The sequence below is a fragment of the Trachurus japonicus genome, chromosome 1 (assembly GCF_045865225.1).
Source record: "Trachurus japonicus isolate A0001 chromosome 1, Traja_1.0".
NCBI classification, from domain to species: domain Eukaryota; kingdom Metazoa; phylum Chordata; class Actinopteri; order Carangiformes; family Carangidae; genus Trachurus; species Trachurus japonicus.
In genome coordinates this window covers 38,624,708-38,647,775 of record NC_140907.1, presented here as the reverse complement: position 1 = coordinate 38,647,775, position 23,068 = coordinate 38,624,708, and the positions used below count along the sequence as shown (strand labels likewise).

The 23,068-nt window shown below is 40.4% G+C and overlaps 1 protein-coding gene across 1 annotated transcript; it reads left to right on the top strand.

Moving 5' to 3' along the window:
- The first annotated feature begins 694 nt into the window (after positions 1-694).
- Positions 695-22,451, top strand: capn9 (calpain 9). Its single transcript, XM_085787543.1, has 20 exons — positions 695-961; positions 2,662-2,731; positions 4,271-4,389; positions 5,196-5,329; positions 6,302-6,470; positions 6,573-6,656; positions 8,570-8,655; positions 9,182-9,259; positions 10,228-10,388; positions 12,515-12,672; positions 14,377-14,585; positions 15,570-15,606; positions 16,481-16,561; positions 16,677-16,734; positions 18,111-18,175; positions 19,201-19,269; positions 19,365-19,443; positions 20,437-20,553; positions 21,263-21,321; positions 22,064-22,451. Exons 1-20 carry the CDS (start codon positions 779-781, stop codon positions 22,088-22,090), a joined length of 2,043 nt encoding a protein of 680 aa, XP_085643669.1. The 5' UTR covers positions 695-778; the 3' UTR covers positions 22,091-22,451.
- The last annotated feature ends 617 nt before the right edge of the window (positions 22,452-23,068 follow it).

The window sequence follows — 23,068 nt, the reverse complement described above, 5'->3', positions numbered from 1 at the left end:
ATGTGACGAGGAGGGACAGTGACCGTTCGTCAGGCTGTTGACGCACTGGGAGTGAGGGAGAAACGGTCCCGCCCCCCTTCGTCAAAATCCGACAATGAGGGATTTGCATTCAAGTCTATGAGTGGCCCTATTCGTCGAGAAACGACCTCGAGGGTACCCCCTCCACGTCAGTATATTGACGTAAGGGGCCTTGACCAAGCGTCAACCGTTTGACGCAAAGGGGTGAGACTGTGTTGACTGCTATGACTATAGGGATTATGGCAATGGGCCAATTTGCCAAAATGTTGAACTATCCCTTTAAAGGAAGATTATTCCAGTCTGAAGGCACTTTGAACATGAATGCTCTTCATAAATGGATGTGAAACCTCCAGTAGCTGCAGGAATGTGTGTGTGTGTGTGTGTGTAGTTTCTGTTCACTGTCTGTGCTGTTTGTCCTGTTGTTTTTTTTCCTAAATCATCAATGAGTGAGTGAGTGAGTGAGTGAGTGAGTGAGTGAGTGTTTCCTGCAGCCAAACCCAGAGAGAGGGAAAGAGGGAGGAGTAGAGGAGGAGAGAGAGGAGGGCGAGGTTCACCTGCACAGGAGGACAAACCAGTTCCAGCCTGGAGGGTGTGTCACCTTCCAGTCCGACCGACCAGACGGCTCAAACACCTGCATCACACACACTCACACCTCAAACACTCACTCACACCTCAAACACTCACTCACACACACCTCACACACTCTCTCCATCACACCTCACACCTCTGGGGGAAAGAGAAGGAGAAAGAGAAGGAGAAGATGCCGACGCCGCCGCCGAGCCGGGCCCTGGACACTCAGGCCGATGGGAAGTCTTTCCAGCAGCTGAGGGACGAGTGTCTGCGGGACGGCGTCCTGTTCGAGGACCCGGACTTCCCCGCCACCGACTCCTCGCTCTACTACAGCCAGAGCGTCCCGGTCCACATCGAGTGGAAGAGGCCCAAGGTAGGAGGAGGATGAAGAGGAGGAGGAGGAGGAGGATGAAGTCTGTCTGTTTTATTTAGTTTTATTTGTTCTGATCCCCATTAGTCCACAGTTAAAACCTGTTACATTTAAACATAAATCTGCAATCACAACATGAAAAAGACAAGTTAACAAAATTAAATTACATTAAATCTGTACCATCAGATTGTCATCCACATCAAAGAACCTGTGTAAGATAACTCCCATGTACAGCAGTTATAAAATTAAAGGGACAAACGAGGAGTTTTGGAAAAGCAAAAAGTGTTTTCACTACTACATTTATGAGCCTTTGACCGGCGCAAGACAGACTCATGTTTTCATTCATCAAGAATTAAAGTCAGAGGTTGGAAGACGATCACATACCGTCGTAGTTCCCACCATAAACGGAGATTTATTCGGCGGCGTTATTCTCATGACTCGCCACGAAACTGAAAAATAACAAAATAACGATAGAGACAGAACGATATATTGATCTAAAATGGGCCATTAACAAGTGTGGGTAGCGGAGATTCATCCACTTTAATATGAGACTTTTTTATAACCAAATAGAAACTCCTCATTGTCCCTTTAACTTTTACAAGAAATGGGTGGATACATAATATAATATGGTCCACAGGAATGAAAAACAAAACAAGTAGACAAACTATATATATAATTAGGGTTACATTAAAAATATATATACAGTATGAGCATTCAAGAAAATCCCTTTTCCTTACCTGGTACCTTTTCATTGATCCATTGTAACAGAATATTCTTTCTGGCTGCATAAGTAAGAATACAGTTCAGCCTCTTATTATGTTTGGATGTTATTATAACCTTTATTCATTCTCGAGAGAGATGTTAAACAACAATTTGGGAGGCCCAGTATGAGAGAAACCAAATATCTTCTCCATTTCAGATACAGATAGTACATTAGACCAAAAACAGTGAGTTAGGTTAGGGTACCGATTTCAGTCTACCTCAGCAGGCTTTATAAGACTGATTCTCTGTAGACTGATTTATCACCTTTTATTAGTATCAGTCAAATTAAATGAAAGAAAAGACATTTATTAAAAGTGGTTTTGAGGTTTTCTTCTGATGGTCTGCAGCTGTGAAACCAGTTCTGCAGGACACAGAGTAAATAGAGACAGTTTCCTGACTGCAGACTTTGTCCTCACACACACACACACACACACACACACACACACCTGCTCTGAAACCAAGATAAACGACTGAACCCAGAGCTCCAGTCTGTTTCACCCACTCAGGGAAGTTTTATATGTTTCCTGTATTTATATTTTTGGGGGTTTTTTTGCCTTTATTTGATAGCACATAGTAGAGATAGAGGCTTTAACCGCTGCGCCACGCACCGCCTCGTTTTCTATCTCTAAACGAGCTCCATGTTGATTGATTTTTCCATCTTCATCCCCTCAGACTGCGACCATTCACTCACTCATTCACTCACTCAGCTGTCGTCATGTTACGTTGCAGTCGGCCTACTACACATTTCTGTGTTGGGTGTTGCTGCGCTCGGTGAATAACCTGTTGTTGTCTCGGAGTTCCAGTGACTGGGATTCACGGCTTGATTAATATGACTGGAATGTGAACACACCTAATGTCACCTCCCTCTCCTCTCCTCTCCTCTCCTCTCCTCCCTCTCTCTATAACAAACCTGTTCTTTCTCTCTCTCCGTCTCTCTGCAGGAGATCTGTGAAAACCCAAAGTTCATCGTCGGTGACGCCAACAGGACCGACATCTGTCAGGGACAGCTGGGTCAGTACAGTACAACACCTACAAAACATGAAGAGACCACTTCAACACCATCAGTTTATCTGCTTTTACTACTTACACTGCAAAAAATTCAAAATCTTCCAAGAATATCTGTCTTATTTCTTGTCAAAATGTCTCATTTCTCGTCAAAACTTAATCTCTTTCCACTTGTTTTCCACAAGTTCCACAAGTTTTTTGTGCTTGTAATAAGAACAAGCTCCACTATCAGATTATTTCAAGTGAAAATCTGCTTGAAAGAAGTAAAAAGTGTCTAAAAACAAGCTGCTTTTTAATGTGATGAGTCTTATTTTAGGTATAATGAGATTTGTTTTGACTAGAAATATAATAAGACAAATATTCTTGGTAAGATATTGAGTTTTTGCAGTGTATTTGAGTAAAATGAACAAGTTTGTTCAACAACATTTCTCCCAAAACTGAAATAAAAAATATTGTCATTTATTGGCAGAAAATGACTAAACTAGTCAAAATAACAAAAAATTTAAAAAGTCTTTTCAGACCTTGAATAATAATAATACAAAGTAATGCACATGTTCATATTCATTCCTAAATGAATAAATGGTTTGTGTTGGTATTAAAAAACAAAACAAAAAACTGTAATGAAACGAGTGCCGTACATGTAGAGATGCTTTTTAAGAAACATTTGTGAAAGTGATCTCTTCATTTCTTTCTGCAGCTGTATGTTTACGTCATATTTCAATCAATTTCAATCAATCAATTTTTATTTATAAAACGCATTTCATGCACAAGACAAACTCAATGTGCTTTACAATAGTTAAAACAATTATACATTTCAGTTTTCTTCTTAATTCATTTGCAAAAATGTTGCGATGGTGGAGGAAAAAAAAGAATTTTATTGATTTTAACAAAAAGCTGCAACATGAGAAATAGTGAAAAATTGAAGGGGTCTGAATACTTTTCTGTGTATTTGTGAAATACATGTACATATAAAACAAAAACATATGTCATATACATAATAATCATAAATGAAACTTAACTTTTGTCATTCATCATGTTAAAGATGAAGGAGTGAAATATGTTAATCAGGATAAATGACATTTAAAAAAAATAAAATAAAAGACCCTATAATAAAATAACCTGAAATGATAATAATATATAAAACATGTATATAATTGTTTATATGTATACATAATACATAAATATGTGTCATATAGATTTGACCATTAAGAATCTCCCATGTACGTAGTTTCAACACATGCTTTTATTGCACATACACACATGTTATTATATTATATAAATGTAAATATAAAAGACGGATGTGCATGTTTCAAAATTAATAACAAAAACATGTAGAAGTAAATAGATTTATATGGTTTTGGTACATTTGCATAATATTAATTAATCATATAATGTTGCAGCTTGTAAAATACATTATGCAGATGTTTTCCATACATACGTACAGATCATATATGATATAAACTGATATCCTCTTCTGTGATCAAAGTGATAATAATATATAATGCGTTTCCTTGTTACCCATCATGCACCTGGTTGTGACCACAGGCGACTGCTGGCTCCTGGCGGCCATCGCCTCGCTGACCCTCAAGAAAGAAACTCTGGCCCGAGTCGTTCCCCACGACCAGGACTTCGGCCGCAGATACGCCGGCATCTTCCACTTCCAGGTACAGTCAGTCATTCACTCTGTCTGAGGTTTTGAATCTCTGAACTTTATTAAATTTGGACATTATACAATCTATCTTAGTCTTTCCCAGCATCCAGCTCATCCAGTGATAGTGATAGCCATCTGTCTCCATGACGTCACAAAAGATTACTGAGAAATATTTGGACAGTTTGTTTTTATTTTTTAGGAAAAAAACACCTTTTAAAGAAAAAATTGTAGATCAATTAAACAATAAGGTCTTTTGGTTGATTTTCAAGCACTGCAAAAACTCAAAATCTTACCAAGAATATTTGTCTTATTTCTAGTCAAAATGTCATTTCTTGTCAAAACAAATCTCACTATAACTCAAATAAGTATATTTATACATACATACATAGTTATACCTAAAAAAGTAGCTTTTTTTAGACACTTTTTACTTCTTTCAAGCAGATTTTCACTTGAAATAAGTAGAAAAATCTGACAGTGGAGCAAGTTTTTCTTAATACAAGCACAAAAAACTTCCTTTCACTGGCAGATCATTTTTCTACTTATTTCAAGTGAAAATCTGCTTGAAAGAAGTAAAAAGTCTCTAAAAACAAGTTAATTTTTAGGCGATGAGTCTTATTTTAAGTGGAAAGAGATTAGTTTTGACTAGAAATTAGACATTTTGACAAGAAATAAGACAAATATTCTTGGGAAGATTGTGAGTTTTTGCAGTGAGAGGACTATTTCTAGGGGGCGTGTGTGTCTGGTCTCAGCCTATCACACATTCCTGTTGACAAATGAGCCAAAGTAAAATGTTTCTAACTCTTCCACCTTGTCCCTCAGTTCTGGCAGCACAACAAGTGGCTGGACGTGGTGGTGGACGACCGGCTGCCGGCCGTGAGGAACCAGCTCATCATGCTGCACTCGGCCTCCAACAACGAGTTCTGGAGCGCCCTGCTGGAGAAGGCCTACGCCAAGTAAACACACACACACACACCCGCACTGATGCTGCAGCATAAAGCTAACAGCCCTAAGCATTCACTGTTAACTAATGGTAGGAAAGGGGGCGGAGTTAACGACAGCATAGCGATCCTACGGTGGCCAAGAAGGCTCAACTCACTACACTCACCAAACAAACTCAGCTTATTGTCAAACCCACTAACAGGAAGCTGCACGACTTCTAAAGTCAAGAAGGCCCCAGATCGGTCCCTCACTTTATTGTAGGGCTGCAGCTATCGATTCTTTTTCGATTAATCTAGCACTTTATTGATCGATTAATCCATTAATCAGATTTTTTTTTTTTTTTTTCGTTTTTAAACAACCAAAATGATGTGGCTTTGAATGATCAAGCATTTGGCTTTTTTATTGGCTCCAAAAAGCCCATTTATTGCAAGTGCCAAAAGTTAACTTACTGTAAATTTAAACATACAACATTACAAATAAGGATTGCACATTTGTTCCTTCTGAAAATTACCTGAGACCAAAGAATATAAAATATCAAACCAAACAGGTTAACAATATAAAATTTATATTAAAAAAAAAAATGTAAATAATACAATTAGCCTACAAGTCAAGACTTGGCATAAAAAACAAAAGATGTTTTCTATTATTAAAATTCTGATTAGAAATTGGGTCAGGTCGGACCACGGGCTTCTTTATTTATTTATTTATTTATTTATTTTGCCGTGGTCCAGCCGAGAACTAATGCTGGTGAGTCCAGCTGCATCAGGTCCAGGCTTCAACACCTGCGGATCGGACCGGGTCGGGTCTTTGAGAACCGTAGCATCTTAGAAACTGCTCAAACGGGCTTTAAGAGACGTATTCACAGGAACGTGCTTTTATTTGCTCAAACCTGCAGCCTCACTTGTATTTTGCAGATAATGTGAGAACACGAACACACGGTTTCTTCTTGTTTCTTGTCAGTTGTTAACTCGTTGCTGTGGTTTCAGGCTTCACGGCAGCTACGAGTCCCTGAAGGGCGGCAGCACCATGGAGGCCATGGAGGACTTCACCGGCGGCGTGGGCGAGGTGTACGAAACCAAGAACGCTCCTAACAACCTGTTCTCCATCATGAAGAAGGCCCTGGACAGAGGCTCCATGATGGGATGCTCTATTGACGTAAACACCTCTGATAAGTGTCTTGTTTTACCGCGGAGGAAATGAAACGTTTCCTCAGCTGTTTCTGTTTCTACCTGACTGGATGTTCTGGTTTTTCTCCAGATCACCAGCTCTGCAGAGTCTGAGGCCAAGACGTCCACCGGCCTGGTGAAGGGACACGCCTACTCCATCACCGGCCTGGAGGAGGTACGAGTCTGAACTTAAAGTCCCCCTAAAGAGGCATTTTAAAATTTGTAAAAATGCTCTGCTATGACTATTCTTTGATTAAAATTGCTTACCTACACAAAGTTGTTTAAAATAACTCTCCAAGACACTAAAAACACGTCCATTATTTCTCCCTCATTGAAAAATTCATCTTCTATTCATATGCATGACTGCCTGGTCAGGGTTGCTAGGTAACGGTGGTGCGGGTCAGGGGCATGGTCAGGGGCAAGGGAGACAGAAAGGTGATTTCAAAACACGAAGCTCACGTCAGGTTTCACGTGCAAGCTTGTGTTTCCTCCGGCGAGTAAATGTAAATTTGAATGTAAACCGAAATGTGAATAAAGTTTATAACAAAGAAAAAGAAAAAAAAAGAGACCACGTCCAGACCCGAACACGGATCTCCCGCTTACAAGGCGGCGACGCTGCCGCTCAGCCACTGCAACTAACTGCATACATACACTGCATCTAGCTCTATATGTAGAGTGTCACTGTCATGGTGAACTACTACAGCAAATAACGGCTGTTGCTCGGTAACAGGCTGGTATCACCGCTCCTCACCCGAACACGAAGCAACGTCGCCGTCATCGCTGTTTAACGTACGTTACTCCCGCTTTGTACCCTGTTCATATTTTATGTAATGAGATGGGGGGAAAATCAACGGGATTGGTTGCTACAGTTTTGTGACGCACGAAAACTGACTCCAATTTGAAAAATTGAATCCAGTTTTTTCAGAGTCTGGTATTGAAACGTATTGAAACTGCATTTTCAAGTCTAAAATGCTCAGTTATGGCGTGGATTAGCAATTTTGCCCCTGAAATGCCTTGTAGCAGAGCCCACACACTAAATTGACATGTTAATCATTTAAAAAAGTGCATTTTTGGTTTAGGGGGTCTTTAAAGGACAATTCTGGGCAAATTCAACCTGGGGCTCTAGTTTCCTAATATTTTAGGTCTAACAGAATGAATTTTCTTTTTAAAGGTCCCATATTATACTCTTTTTTCTCAACTTCACTCAGCTGTCAAACGTCCAACTACACTGTATTGTAAATGTATCGCCCCAAACTGATCCGTGGTCCTGAATGTCGGCTGTCTAAAAGTGGCTCAGATGAGCTCTACTGAGAACAAGCTGTTTCTGTGCCTGCACCTTTAAGTTACATGGTGACTGTACACAGCAAAGATTATTACCACTTTTTGACTTAAAATTGGTTGGTATTTCATCAGTTTAACTCAGGAGTTTCTTGCTGTGCACTGCAGCCATAGAAACAGACGTGGTAGGCGTTTTATCACGCTGAGGGGCCGGCCTCACTCCCGTCGTGACATCACCACAGGAGCTGAGTCTGAACAGCCTGTATGAGCACCGTTTTACCAGTTGGACTTTATAATTTAAACTATAAAGTAAATATCCAGAGTTTTGCAATCTTTTGAATGAATGAAATTGTTTATTTCGGCCACACAACACCAATATCAAATCAACCATTTTAGCCAGCACATATTATACACAATTGCAACCAAAGAAAACATCATACAGTGACTGAAAAGGGAATAGGCTTATATTTACCTAAATATGAAATTAGATTACCTAGAATCAACAGTACAAAATAATAAGATGAAAGTAATCATTGCTGTATTTTAATTATTCATTTCAAGGCTTTCTTAAAACTCAACAAAGAACTACATGTCTTCAACTCATCACTGAGCTTATTCCACATTTTAACTCCCAAGACTGAAACACATTTGTATTTTATATTAGTTCTCACTTTACACATTTACACATTTCGAAAATCAATAGCTAACCCTCTTAAATTATAGTTTTAAGTTATTCTTTACTTGAAAAATGATTTCCATTGTTAAATCTCAATAAACAGAACATTTCTCCTCTTCCTGTCTGACTTCCAGGTGAACTACCGGGGTCAGAAGGTCAAGCTGATCCGGGTCAGAAACCCGTGGGGTCAAGTCGAGTGGAACGGCCCCTGGAGTGACAAGTAAGAATGAAGAGACACAACACAGGGGGTTAAAGGGACAGTTCACCCAAAATTGAAATTTCAGCAGTGTCCCCTGGCCCCTGTAGTAGTGCATGTCCATATGACGGTTGCAAATGGATACCAACTGTCTTCGTAACAAAAAGACACACCAAAAAACATCCAAATACCTCCATGCTGCTCGTATGTAATGTCCCTCTTGTATTGAAGCAATATTTCAAGCTTGTTTGTAACGGAAGCTCCTCTTCCCGGTTCGTCCAAATTGGATACAAGACGGACATTACATACGAGCAGCATGGAGGTATTTGGATGTTTTTTGGTGTGTCTTTTTGTTACGAAGACAGTTGGTATCCATTTGCAACCGTTATATGGACATGCACCATCTATCTGTCTGTCTGTCTGTCTGTCTGTCTGTCTGTCTGTCTGTCCCAGATCACTCATTCATAACATATGATCCACATGCAGTTTACAGGAAAAACAAATGATGCTGACTCCCAGTGCTGAGTCATGTTTCCTGTGTGTGTCTCAGGTCCAGAGAGTGGGGTTACGTCGACCAAGCGGAAAAAAGACGCATCCTGCAGAACTCATCAGAGGACGGTGAATTCTGGTGAGTGTGTGTATGTGGTGAAAACTGAAGGTGAAGGGATCTGATCCGTTGTCTCAGACTTTGTTTTAGCATCGCCGTTGAAATGTAAAATAAACAATAAACCACAAGATGAATACAGACGACCTTTAACTGTCTGAGTGGGCCGACTCAGACCTGGTGTCCTTTTGTGGTATTTTAAAGACTTGTAGTCAAGACCGCCTGAACCGAGACCAAGACACTACCAAGACCAGAGAGTATCAAGACCAGAGAGTATCAAGACCAAGACCAAGACCAAGTCAAGACTAAGACCAGTTGAGCTCAAGACCGAGAACGAGACCAAAAAGAACCAACTAGTTACACCATATTTTGCTATTCCGCCTGAGTTGTAGAACGTGAGAGGACGAGTGCCAACACGTCTGTGTCACAAAATACATTTTTGGTCCCACTTGAAGGGGGCGCATAAATAATGATATTCAAATAAAAAAAGCATGCCTGCCTGGATATTGTAGGCTACAAGAGACACAAGACCGAGACCAAACACTGTCGAGACCGAGACCACAAAAAAGTGGTCTTAAGAACTACAAGTCTAATTTTAAAGCAGAAGTAAGCTGAATATTTGTGTTAATCTAAGTCTTAAATAGTTGTATCTTCTGACAGCAATCACTTCTATAGAGTGTTTGGTCTGAAACACGGGTCTGTCAGTCACTCTGCTCTGCTCTGAGCCCAGGAGAAAACTTTCCTTGGATCCTACAACCTTTATCCAATGAGGAGAGAGAACGGCATAAAGGGGCAGTCCTCTCTGTGTGTGCAGCCAAGGGATGCGCGTGAATGTGGTGACGTAGGGACGAGGGCGGGGACTGCTAACTCCATCTGCTGACAGGAAGTTAGACAAAACCACCGGATCGCTTACTTCTGCTTTAAACGTGATAAACCCTCTTGGTGAGACTGTGCTGTGTGTGGTGGTGACACTGACAGTGTTTGTGATGCAGGATGGAGTTTGACGACTTCAAAAGGAACTACGACAAGGTGGAGATCTGCAACATGACCCCCGACGACCTCACCGACAACTCCAAGCGCCACTGGGAGGTCAGTCTGTTCGAGGGGAACTGGATCCGCGGCTCCACCGCTGGAGGCTGCAGGAACTACATCGGTGAGAACGGCTGCTGGTGAAGACACATTAAAGGGAGAGTTCAACATTTTTGGCAAATTGGCCCCATTGCCATAATCCCTATAGTCATAGCAGTAGGTTCGTTACCTTTTTTGCTCACCCTCAGGTTTCTCAGATTTTTCCCTGTTAAAGGGTTTTCCATGGAGTTTTTCCTCAGTGGATGTGAGGGTCTAAGGTCAGAGGATGTTGTTATGATGGGATGTAAAGCCCTTTGAGACAAACTGTTTGTAAAAACGGGCTATACAAATAAAATTGCCTTGCCTTGCCTTGCCTTTAATTGTCGGTGCAAGCTATTTTTAGAACGGCGGAGCAGAGCCGTGAGCTGCTCAGAGCTACGCTACGGAGGCTCATTATGGGATTTCTTGGTTTTTTCCTCATCAAACTCATCAAATACACAATCCAACAACTCCACAACGCTCTGGTGGACAAGTTGTGAGCTGCACATTCACCACGCTATGAGATAATAACACAACGTTACCAGACAGAGTTGTTGTAGAGGGAAATACAGAGACTGATGATGAAAAACTGGAGAGTCCCAGTATGACCTCAGGGGGACCTGCATTTTAAACAAACCAAAAGCAAAGACAAATACTAAAGGCAAATGCATTTCTGTTATTGGAGTAAAATTATGGAATAGCCTTGACAATGAATTAAAATCATGTACTACTATTACCCAATTCAAATGGATGTTTAAAATCAATGTGTTGAATAAATATTTAACACTAGGATAAAGTAAGTTAATTATTATTACTAAATGGTGGTTCTGCTTGTTTTGTTTTGATACTGTTCACTTTACGTACTCTACTCTTCCAGTGTAATCTTCTTACAAATTTTGTTTTGTTTTGTTATTGTAATTTTTCTTCCTGTAAACAGGGTAGGCATTAAAGGGATAGTTCAACATTTTGGCAAATTGGCCCATTGCCATAATTGCTATAGTCATAGCAGTAGGTTCATTACCTTTAATTGTAGGTGCAAGCTATTTTCAGTACGGCGGAGCAGAGCCGTGAGCTGCTCAGAGCTACGCTATGGAGGCTAAGGGAATTTCTTGGTTTCCCTCATTAAACTCATCAAATTCAACATCCCAAAACTCCACAGCGCTTTTGTAGACAAGTTGTGACCTGCACAACCACCACGCTATGAGATAATGACGGAACGATACGAAACGGAGCCGTTTTCGAGGTAAATTCATACAAAACCGCTGATGCGCGTTGCGTTCAGGGACAGTTTTTCAGCAAGCAGTCTCCGTATTTACCCTGTATTTACCTCGAAAACGGCTCCGTTTCATATCGTTCCGTCATTATCTCATAGCGTGGTGGTTGTGCAGGTCACAACTTGTCTACAAAAGCGCTGTGGAGTTTTGGGATGTTGAATTTGATGAGTTTAATGAGGGAAACCAAGAAATTCCGTTAGCCTCCATAGCGTAGCTCTGAGCAGCCTGCTGCTGCGCTCCGCCGTACTGAAAATAGCTTACACCTACAATTAAAGGTAATGAACCTACTGCTATGACTATAGCGATTATGGCAATGGGCCAGTTTGCCAAAACGTTGAACTATCCCTTTAACAAGCTTTGCTTCTGCCTTCGCCCTTTCGCCCATATTGATCATGAAATTTTGACTTGTTTGTGTATGTTTATGTTTTGTGGAATGGACGAATGAATCAAATCAAATCAAATCAAAATCAAAATCAAAATCAAAAACTGTCCCTGAAGGCAACGCGCATCAGTGGTTTTGCATGAATTTCCCTCTAAAACAACTCTGTGTGGTAACGTTGTGTTATTATCTCATAGCGTGGTGAATGTGCAGCTCACAACTTGTCCACCAGAGCGTTGTGGAGTTGTTGGATTGTGTATTTGATGAGTTTGATGAGGAAAAAACGTAGAAGTCCCATAATGAGCCTCCGTTCGTAGTGTAGCTCTGAGCAGCTCACGGCTCTGCTCCGCCGTTCTAAAAACAGCTTGCACCGACAATTAAAGGAAACGAACCTACTGCTATGACTATAGGGATTATTATGGCAATGGGGCCAATTTGCCAAAATGTTGAACTATCCCTTTAAGACACTGAACTGTTCAAATGTAAAAAAACTAAAACTCTTCCTCTCTGAACCCTCAGACACATTCTGGACCAACCCTCAGTACAAGCTGGAGCTGCAGGACGCCGACGACGAGGACGACGTGTGCAGCGTGGTGATCGCTCTGATGCAGAAGAACCGACGCAGCCTGAGGAAGGAAGGTCTGGACCTGGAGACCATCGGCTTCGCTGTGTACGAGGTCAGAATAAACACATCGCTTTCATTTTCTTTTAGCCAAGGTTTAAAAAACAGAGTCAAAACTGCACTAAAAATAAACTATTTCAACCATGGGACGTTTTATAATTGTAGAAATAAGAGATGACGCGACCTGTATGTATTTGTTTATAGGCCAGGGCCGTTGCTAGGAATTCTGGGCCCCATTAAAGAATACTAAAGTGGGCCCCTCCCCCCTAACCTTTCCAGTTTTTTTTCTTAGAGCAGGCTGCATATGTATTATCATTTTTTATTTAGCCTTCTTTGTTTTGATGCTAATGCAGCATTACACTGCAAAAACTCAAGTATCTTACCAAGAATATTTGTCTTATTTCTAGTCAAAATGTCATTTCTAGTCAAAAAAAATCTCATTCTACTTAAAATAAGACTCATCATATTAAAAGTAGCTTGTTTTTAGACACTTTTTACTTCTTTCAAGCTGATTTTCACTTGGAATAAGTAGAAAAATCTGATAGTGGAGCAGGTTTTTCTTCCTTATTACAAGCACAAAAAACTTACTTTCACTGGCAGATTTTTCTATTTATTGTGAATTTAAGTGAAAATGATGTAAAAACAAGTTAATTTTTAGGTGATGAGTCTTATTTTAAGTGGAAAGAGATTAGTTTTGACTAGAAATGAGACATTTGGACGAGAAATAAGACAAATATTCTTGGAAAGATGTTGAGTTTTTACAGTGTACTATGAGTATTAGTCAGGGTCTTACGCAGAATAAATCAGTCATACAAAGATTAGACTACTGGGATTTCTTGTGGGCCCCACTGGGCGCTGGGCCCCTAGAATTATCATCACCTTTCTCCCCTATACAACGGCCCTGTTATATGATTTATTGATTTATGAATGAATGAATGAATGAATGAATGAATGAATGAATGAATGAATGAATGAATGAATGAATGAATGAGTGAGTGTTTATTTCGATCACAGCATCAAAATTTCAACAAAACAAATTCAAGGTAGTAACAAGTACTATATAGCTGGTGGAAAAGGGTTGCGGCTGAAGCAAAGCTTATAGCTGCCGCACCCTCGTTTCTCATTTCATTATAAAAAACATAAGCAGTCTGATCGGAATGACGCATATTCATACACACATACACACATACATAGATACACACATACATACATACATACATACACACATATACCGACACAGTACGTCCCTATATTTTTATATTTCAATGTATCATGTTAATTGCAACTTACTGTATAGATATATATATATATTTTATAATTCAACAAATAATGTCAAGCTCAACTGTATAGATATATTCTTATATTTCAATGAATCATGTTAATTCCAGCTACATAGATTATATATAGAATCATGTCTAACCCTGTAACTATGTAAATGTACTTCTTCTGTTATCTACTGGTCCTCCGTCTTTATGGACTTTTTATGTTAATTGTTGTATTGTTTTGGGGACTATGGATGTAATGTAGCACATGTGCTAAATCCGGTGTATTTACTTTGAGTACTCTAGCACTCACTGTCCATTAATATGCATTGTCCCGACCAAATAAAGAAATAAAGTAAAGTAAAGATGAGTAGAATCATCCGGACCTCCAGGAACATTTGATCTCTGGAGTCATGTGACTGGATCAGGACCCGGACCTACAGCTGTAGGCCAGTCGATCTGAACTGAAACTATCTGAGTTGTATCTGTCCGTCCAGGCTCCTAACGACGACGACTACCAGGGGAAGGACTTCTTCCGTTACCACGGCTCCAAAGCTCGCAGCCGGACCTACATCAACATGCGGGAGGTGTCGGAGCGCTTCACGCTGCCCCCGGGCAGCTACCTGCTGGTGCCCACCACCTTCCAGCCGCACCACGAGGCCGACTTCCTCATCAGGGTCTTCTCCGAGAAGAAGGCCGGAGCGCTGTGAGTGGTTTTTTAATTTTTTTAATTTTCCAATAAACAAACAATTAACAAACAATGACAGACATTCCCTACACACTCTACAGGGTTATCCACCACTTTATTTTCCCATGATCCATTGCGTCACACCACAACGGAAGTCGGTTTTAGTAGCATTCTAGCGAGCGGCTAACTGGTAGCGTTAGCCACCAGTTCTAGCGAGCGGCTAACTGGTAGCGTTAGCCAACAGTTCTAGCGAGGGGCTAACTGGTAGCGTTAGCCGCCGGTGTAGGCACCAAATGTGGGGGCTCCGGGCTGCCAAAACCGTTTTGACTAAATCTGATGTTTGTTAAGTCTATAAAACAAATTATTTCTGTGTGCACGTTTTTGTAATTAGTCATGGTTATCGTAGTTGTTAGCTTTGCTGCTGCTGACAGCTAACAGCAGCAGCAAAGCTAACACCAGGACGTCAGCTGTTAAAACCCTCCCGTTGTGGGACACGACATGAAACTACTCCAGTTAGCTCAGTCATGTTGGAACTAGGATATCCGCTGGAAAAATATTATTTTCATGGGCCGTTTATTGAGTTATTTAAGACACTGCTAACGGCTAACAGCTAACGGTTAGCCCAGCTAATCTTTCCGGTGGAATCGAGTGTCATGGCGACACCCAGCGTCATTCTCCGGAAAGTGGTGGATAAAAGGGGATAAAAAAAAACAAAGATAAAAAAAAAAAAAAAGTAAAAAAGAAAAAGAAGAAAACAGTATAACACACATACTATACATATACGCACACACACATACACACATCTATGCATGTGCACGTACACATACATACACATATATGCCGACATAAACATATACATAACAAAGTAAGATAAATTACAACTAAGGGAAAAAAATATACTAAATAAATATATTACTCTGAGTGTTAACGACCCCCCCCCCCCCATGCTTTCTGCTATGTGATTACTGTACATACCTTGAGACTTGTGTTTCTGTCGCACAGGGAGATGGGAAGCAACGTCGATGCTGATCTGCCGGACGTAAGTAAACTGATAATCAATCGTCCATTCAGTCCATAGATTGTAGAGATGCTGTGTTCCTTCAAGGTTATTATAGTTTTAAAATTTTCATTAAAGGTTTTAGTTTTATTTAGTTTTTCAGTTTCCTTTTTTTTTTTTTTTTAAGTTTAGTTTTAGTGAGTTCAACAAGTGATGAATCAATTTTAGTTAGTTAGTTTTTATTTATTATATTCAACTTTGTAAAGTAAAGAAAAAGAACAACTAAAGGCCCCAGACCGGTCCCTCGCTTTATTTTATTTTTTTATTTTTTTTGACGCCTTTATTTGATAGCACATAGTAGAGATAGACAGGAAAGGGGGAGGCAGAGAGAGGGGGAATGACATGCAGGAAAGGTCTGCCTGACGCGGGATTCAAACCGGGGCCGCCTGAGGACTGTAGCCTCTACATGGGGCGGCCGCCTTAACCACTGCGCCACGCACCGCCCCTATTTTTCAGTTTTAGTTTAGTTTTTATTGTTGAGGAAATGACTAGTTTTTATTTAGTCTTAGTCTTAGTTTTTCAGGTTAAAGCCTCTGTCAGACCTCTGAAGATGAAATTCTGCATTTGTGGGATTTTCCCTTTAGTTACATCCCATAATGTTCCCATCAGTCCTCATCAGGTTCCATTCACTCTTATCTAGCTGTGGGTTGTACTCCAAGTCGTCCCATAGTGAGCTGTGGCCTTTTCTTCCTGCATATTTAGACAGCGACAAGAAAACTACAACTAAAGCTGCTGTTATCTGACTTTTATTTTAGTTTAAGTTAGTTTAATATTGTTCATTTGACTAAATGATTGTTTCACTGCTAGTTGTAGTTTTAGTTTTATAATACTAACCCTGGTTCCCTTCACCGTGCAGCCGCCCATGCCCAGTGAGCCGGAGGAGGAGTCAGACGAGGAGAAAGGCCTGAGGCGGCTCTTTGAACAGCTGGCCGGTGACGTAAGAAAAAAAAAACAAACAAACAAAGAAGCAGCTTCAGCTTCACTGTCTGTGTGTTTCCATCGTTGTGTTTGACATCGTGTGAGTTTCCTCTTTAACTCTGGTGTGTCTGCAGGACAAGGCCATCTCTGTCCGGGAGCTGCAGCAGATGCTCAACGGAGTTCTCAGCAGAAGTAAGTTCATTAACCGGGGCTTTATGTCGTTTTGGTTGGGAATTGAACCAGCGATCAGCGCTTCAGGCATAGCCTATGTACCAACATGGGATGTGCTCTCTAACCACTTGACCACCAACCACCCCTTGTGTCAAAAAAAAAAATTCACAGTGTCTATGTGTAAAATGGATAAAAAGATGGCAAAGTTATTATGGGTGGAGTTCCTCAGGGATCCTGTTTCGGTCCTCTTCTCTTAAAGGTTGAATATGTAGAATCTTTATTAAAAGCTATATTTTTTTCAAAAATAATACACCCATGGGGCGTTTAGAGGCGTTTAAAGTATTGCTTTTCCATAAAAAATTGTATTTAATCTGAATTAATTATTCTAAAAATTTCTGACGGGCTCGACAATGACTTTCTGTCAAGGTTCTGTTTCCATTCGTACCTGCCCGTAGCCGACACGTGGCTCAATTCTCCGCTGTTTTCCTGCCTCCTCCCGGTCAAATAACCATTCAATTGAATTCCTTGGCCCAAAATTGTGTAGAAAAATGTGTTTATTTGTCTCTTTGGGTTGTTAGCTTCAAGAGCTATGGCAATTCTCTTTAGATTTTTTCAGGTTCGGATTTTGGGTAGGTGTAGTAAAGGGTTAAAAATAAACCCCATGGGACATTTTTTCATCCTGGTACCTGTCAGAGTCTTAAAGTAGACACTTCAAAGAATAAGAAAAAACTGGTGGGGGAAAAAAAATCCACTATGTGCTCGTTGACCCCTGTTTCCATCTAGACTAATATGCCTTTGTTTCCAACCAAGCCTTTTTAATAATCAATCGGTGGATCAATGGATTATCATATACTTGTTAGGATGGGTGTATTTGTGTAGTCTTATCTGTCATAAACACTGTCGCGGACTCTCGTGCCACCGAGCTGAGGCGGAGGCTCTGAGCAGCAGCGGTGTGAAGGCAGAGAGCCTCCACTCTCCCTGTAACAAGCTGCAAGTCATTTATTATGCTGTTAATGACGGTGAAAATGAAACATAAGGTAAATATCCTGCATGGTTCTCCTCCTCCGCCTAGCAACGGTCTGAAAATCGACTGCTGGAATTCTTTTTCTGTTATTGTTCTGGTAATTCTACATAGTCAACCTTTAAATTGTTAGTTTTTTATCAGAGGTCATATTTAATCTAGGTGTCATCACCAGGAGATAAATGTCAGAAACAACAGCACCCCCCTCTGGCAGGGAGGGAGAACAACAGAAACATACACAATAATCACAAATCATGACTCAAACACAGGCAAAATCTAAAGGTTTCAGGTGTTATTTCACTGGTCACATTAACAAACGTGTCTTTGAGCTATTGAACTAGATCTTAATCTACTGTTTTTACTCCTCTGTCCTCAGGAAAAGAGGTGAAGTTCGACGGCCTGAGCCTCAGCACCTGCCACAGCATCATCAACCTGATGGACGTATCCTTCCACACTCATACTCATACTCACTCATCTCAGCCTTGTGATTTCAGGACGTAAAATAAGCTTCTCTTCACTTCGACTAGAGGTTAAGACTTTGACTTTGGAAAATATCTCACAGGAACTTAGTGGAATCGAACCTAACGTAGATATGTTAAAGTTTTATTCACTTCAGTTCAATTCAACTCAATTCAAGGATTTCATTTAGAGACTGAAACCTCCAGTGACTCCACCTATCTGCTTTGTAGTTAAAAGAAAATATCTATGAAGGAAAAATGTTAAATTAAAGGGATAGTTCAACATTTTGGCTAATTGGCCCATTGCCATAATCCCTATAGTCATAGCAGTAGGTTCGTTACCTTTAATTGTCACTGCAAGCTATTTTTAGAACGGCGGAGCAGAGCCGTGAGCTGCTCAGAGCTACGCTACAGAGGCTCATTATGGGATTTCTTGGTTTCCCTCATCAAACTCATCAAATACACAATCCAACAACTCCACAACGCTCTGGTGGACAAGTTGTGACCTGCACATTCACCACGCTATGAGATAATAACACAACGTTACCACACAGAGTTGTTTTAGAGGGAAATACAGAGACTGATGATGAAAAACTGTCCCTGAAGGCAACGTGCATCAGCGGTTTTGCATGAATTTCCCACTAAAACAACTCTGTGTGGTAACGTTGTGTTATTATCTCATAGCGTGGTGAATGTGCAGGTCACAACTTGTCCACCAGAGCGTTGTGGAGTTGTTGGATTGTGTATTTGATGAGTTTGACGAGGGAAACCAAGAAATCCCATAATGAGCCTCCGTAGCGTAGCTCTGAGCAGCTCACGGCTCTGCTCCGCCGTTCTAAAAACAGCTTGCACCGACAAATAAAGGTAACGAACCTACTGCTATGACTATAGGGGTTATGGCAATGGGCCGATTTGCCAAAATGTCGAACTATCCCTTTAAGTCGTGGTTGCTTCTCGAAGCTTCCGTTTTGAGGCTTGTGAAGTGTTTTTCTTAACACCGTGAACCAGGTGGACAACACAGGGATGCTGGAGTTCCAAGAGTTCAAGGTTTTCTGGGAGAAGATGAAGAAGTGGATTGTAGGTGTCATGTTGCTTCATGTGGTAAAACTGTAAATCAGCTCTGATGTGTTTAAAAATGTTTAAAAATGTCTGTTGTGCTGTCGCTGCTGCAGATGCTCTTCCTGTCCTTCGACACCGACCGGTCAGGGAAGATGTCGTCGTACGAACTCCGCATTGCTCTCAAAGCTGCAGGTGAACGTCGAGCTGCGAAGAAACATGAACACACTTTAAAGGGATAGTAGCATTTTTTTTAAAGTGGGGTTGTATGATCTCCAAATAGCCCCTAAGTATTTTAATTGCAGTAGAAGACTCTCTGCACTCCTCCCGTTAGCAACGCCAGCCCATAATAGCCCTGCCCAGAGATTTACAACATACAGTGTTGTGAACAGACCCAAAGAAACGGCCTATTTTCACGGCCTAAAAGAGGTTTTACCTGAAAAAACAACAAACTGCTGATCGGCGGGCGCTAACCCTGGGCGGAGGGATACGTGAGTTGGTTAGGTCCAAATAAAAACTGTGTTTTTCCTGCACTTTGAAGGGCTGGAAAAAATTATATTATAGCGAACAATGGAACTGTGTATTTTTTTTCAGGTAAAACCTCTTCTAGGCCGTGAAAATAGGCCGTTTCTTTGGGTCTGTTCACAACACTGTATGTTGTAAATCTCTGGGCAGGGCTATTATGGGCTGGCGTTGCTAACGGGAGGAGTGCAGAGAGTCTTCTACTGCAATTAAAGTACTTGGGGGCTATTTGTAGATCATACAACCCCACTTTTAAAAAAAATGCTACTATCCCTTTAATGTCCAAACTGTTTTTTGTTTTTTTTACTTTCATGTTGTTTTATATTTGTTGGCAGACAGTTCAGACTTCAGAAAACTTTATTGTCTGTCATAACAGAAAATCTCATATGATACACATGTTTATTAATGTCAATTTAATTCACTTACATAATGCACATTATTGGATATTTGACATTTGCATTACATTAATTTACATTTACATTAATTAATAACTAGTTGAAAACCGTTTTATAAAGTTTCACTTACAGAAATAGGACTTTATCCAAGATTTTTGTGCATTTCAGATATTCAGATGTGTTTTGAACATGTGTTTCATATGATTTGAAGCAGTTAAATACAGAAACTTGATCATAATTGAATCTAATATTATGATTATGAATATTTAAGGGATGCACCTGAACAACAAGCTGCTGCAGCTGATCGGCCTGAGGTTTGCTGACGACAGCTACGACATCGACTTCGACGACTACCTCACCTGCATCGTCCGTCTGGAGAACATGTTCAGTACGTTGAGTAAATCCACTCCTCCTACGTTAATGATATTAAAGGGATAGTTCACCCAAAATTGAAATTTCTCACTCATGATCTCCTCCCCCTCATGTGGACTAAGGGCTGGGAGAAGTTTCAGAGTCCTCCGTGGCTTCTCTGAGTTACAGGGGGTCTCGGCGTAGCAGAGCATGTCCATATGACGGTTGCAAATGGATACCAACTGTCTTCGTAACAAAAAGACACACCAAAAAACATCCAAATACCTCCATGCTGCTCGTATGTAATGTCCGTCTTGTATTGAAGCCCCGAAATGCGAAATTGTCCCGGTTCGTCAAATTTGGACGAACTGGGAAGAGGAGCTTCCGCTACAAAACAAGCTTGAAATATAGACTTATTTAATTTTTTCGGGACAATTTCGCATTTCAGGGCTTCAATACAAGACGGACATTACATACGAGCAGCATGGAGGTATTTGGATGTTTTTTGGTCTGTCTTTTTGTTACGAAGACAGTTGGTATCCATCTGTAACCGTCATATGGACATGCACTGCTACGCCGAGACCCCCTGTAACTCAGAGAAGCCACGGAGGACTCTGAAACTTCTCCCAGCCCTTAGTCCACATGAGGGGGAGGAGATAATGAGTGAAAAAAATTTTTAATTTTGTGTGAACTATCCCTTTAATGAGAAACACTTGGTCACAAACACTTTCCCTCCTCTGCACCAGGAGCTTTCCAGGCCGTGGACCAACACAAGCGAGGGCGCGTGAGGATGAACATGATGCAGGTAAAACCCACAGCCGTCTCATGTCACAGATTCTGGGACTTTATTATGAATTAATGCAACTTTAAAGGGACAGTAGCATTTTTTTAAAGTTGGGTTGTATGATCTCCAAATAGCCCCTAAGTACTTTAATTGCAGTAGAAGACTCTCTGCACTCCTCCCGTTAGCAACGCCAGCCCATAATAGCCCTGCCCAGAGATTTACAACATACAGTGTTGTGAACAGACCCAAAGAAACGGCCTATTTTCACGGCCTAAAAGAGGTTTTACCTGAAAAAAAATACACAGTTCCATTGTTCACTATAATATAATTTTTTCCAGTCCTTCAAAGTGCAGGAAAAACACAGTTTTTATTTGGACCTAACCAACTGCTGATTGGCGGGCGCTAACCCTGGGCGGAGAGATACGTGAGTTGGTTAGGTCCAAATAAAAACTGTATTTTTCCTGCACTTTGAAGGGCTGGAAAAAATTATATTATAGCGAACAATGGAACTGTGTATTTTTGTTCACATAAAACCTCTTTTAGGCCGTGAAAATAGGCCGTTTCTTTGGGTCTGTTCACAACACTGTATGTTGTAAATCTCTGGGCAGGGCTATTATGGGCTGGCGTTGCTAACGGGAGGAGTGCAGAGAGTCTTCTACTGCAATTAAAGTACTTAGGGGCTATTTGTACATCATACAAACCCACTTTAAAAAAAATGATACTATCCCTTTAATTATTATTTTTGTCTCTGAACCTTCGACAGTTCCTGATGTTGTCGATGAACGTCTGAGGAGAAGCTGAGGGCAAACCGAAGCCACCAGAAGAACAAAACACAATGGTGCAGTGTCTTGAATGTTCAGGCTGTAGTGATACAAACACACACGTTTCATATTTCCAGCTTCTGTCCGTTTTAAATGCCTCTGTTTGGGCAAATAATGTGAGTTTCTGTCTGAGCTTATAGGTTTTGCTGCCGGGGGGTGAGTGGGTGCAGGGTTTATCTTTGAATTTTGCTGCCTTAAACTTTTGGTTTCTCAGCATTGAATGGAAATAAATTTGAATAAAAAACGTTTTTTTTGCCTTCGATGTAAAGGGACAGTACAGTGTTTGTTTTACCAGTGTTGTACTAATAATACCACACATGAAACACGTGACATAAAGAATAATAAATAACAAGTTATATTTTAAGATCTTGTTCCTTCGTTGAGATTCTGTCTGTTGTGATTGTGATTTGCAAAAGAAATAAAATCAAATTGAATTTGTCAAACTAACTTGTCAAAGTATAACAATAACAATTCAACAAATAAAACGTACAACTGTGTGTATAATGTAACATGTGAAAAAGTAATAGCCTATAAGCAATGAAGAGACAGAATTTACTGCAATTTCCCATTTTGAACTCCACAATTAGTGAAATATATGCAGGATATAGTAATTTTGCTAAATTACCGGTAGCCTATATTATCACCAATACTGATCAAGGCTACTTCAACCACAGACAATATCAAAAATAAGTAAATAAACAGAATTAGGTAATAATAGGTGACTCATTTTCTATATTTTTTGTTGTGTAACAGAAGAAGCAATAAAATATAAATATAAATGGACTTTTTTTTTTATGAATGGACAGTTTTTTGTTTGTTTTGTTTTGCTGTTACACAACCAAGTGAAGTTTACAGAGTCACTGTCCGTGGTGCTGAAATGGGTAAGTGAGGAACTAAATTATAAAAAATAAAATAAAATAAAATAAAAAGCATCAAATATGCCTATA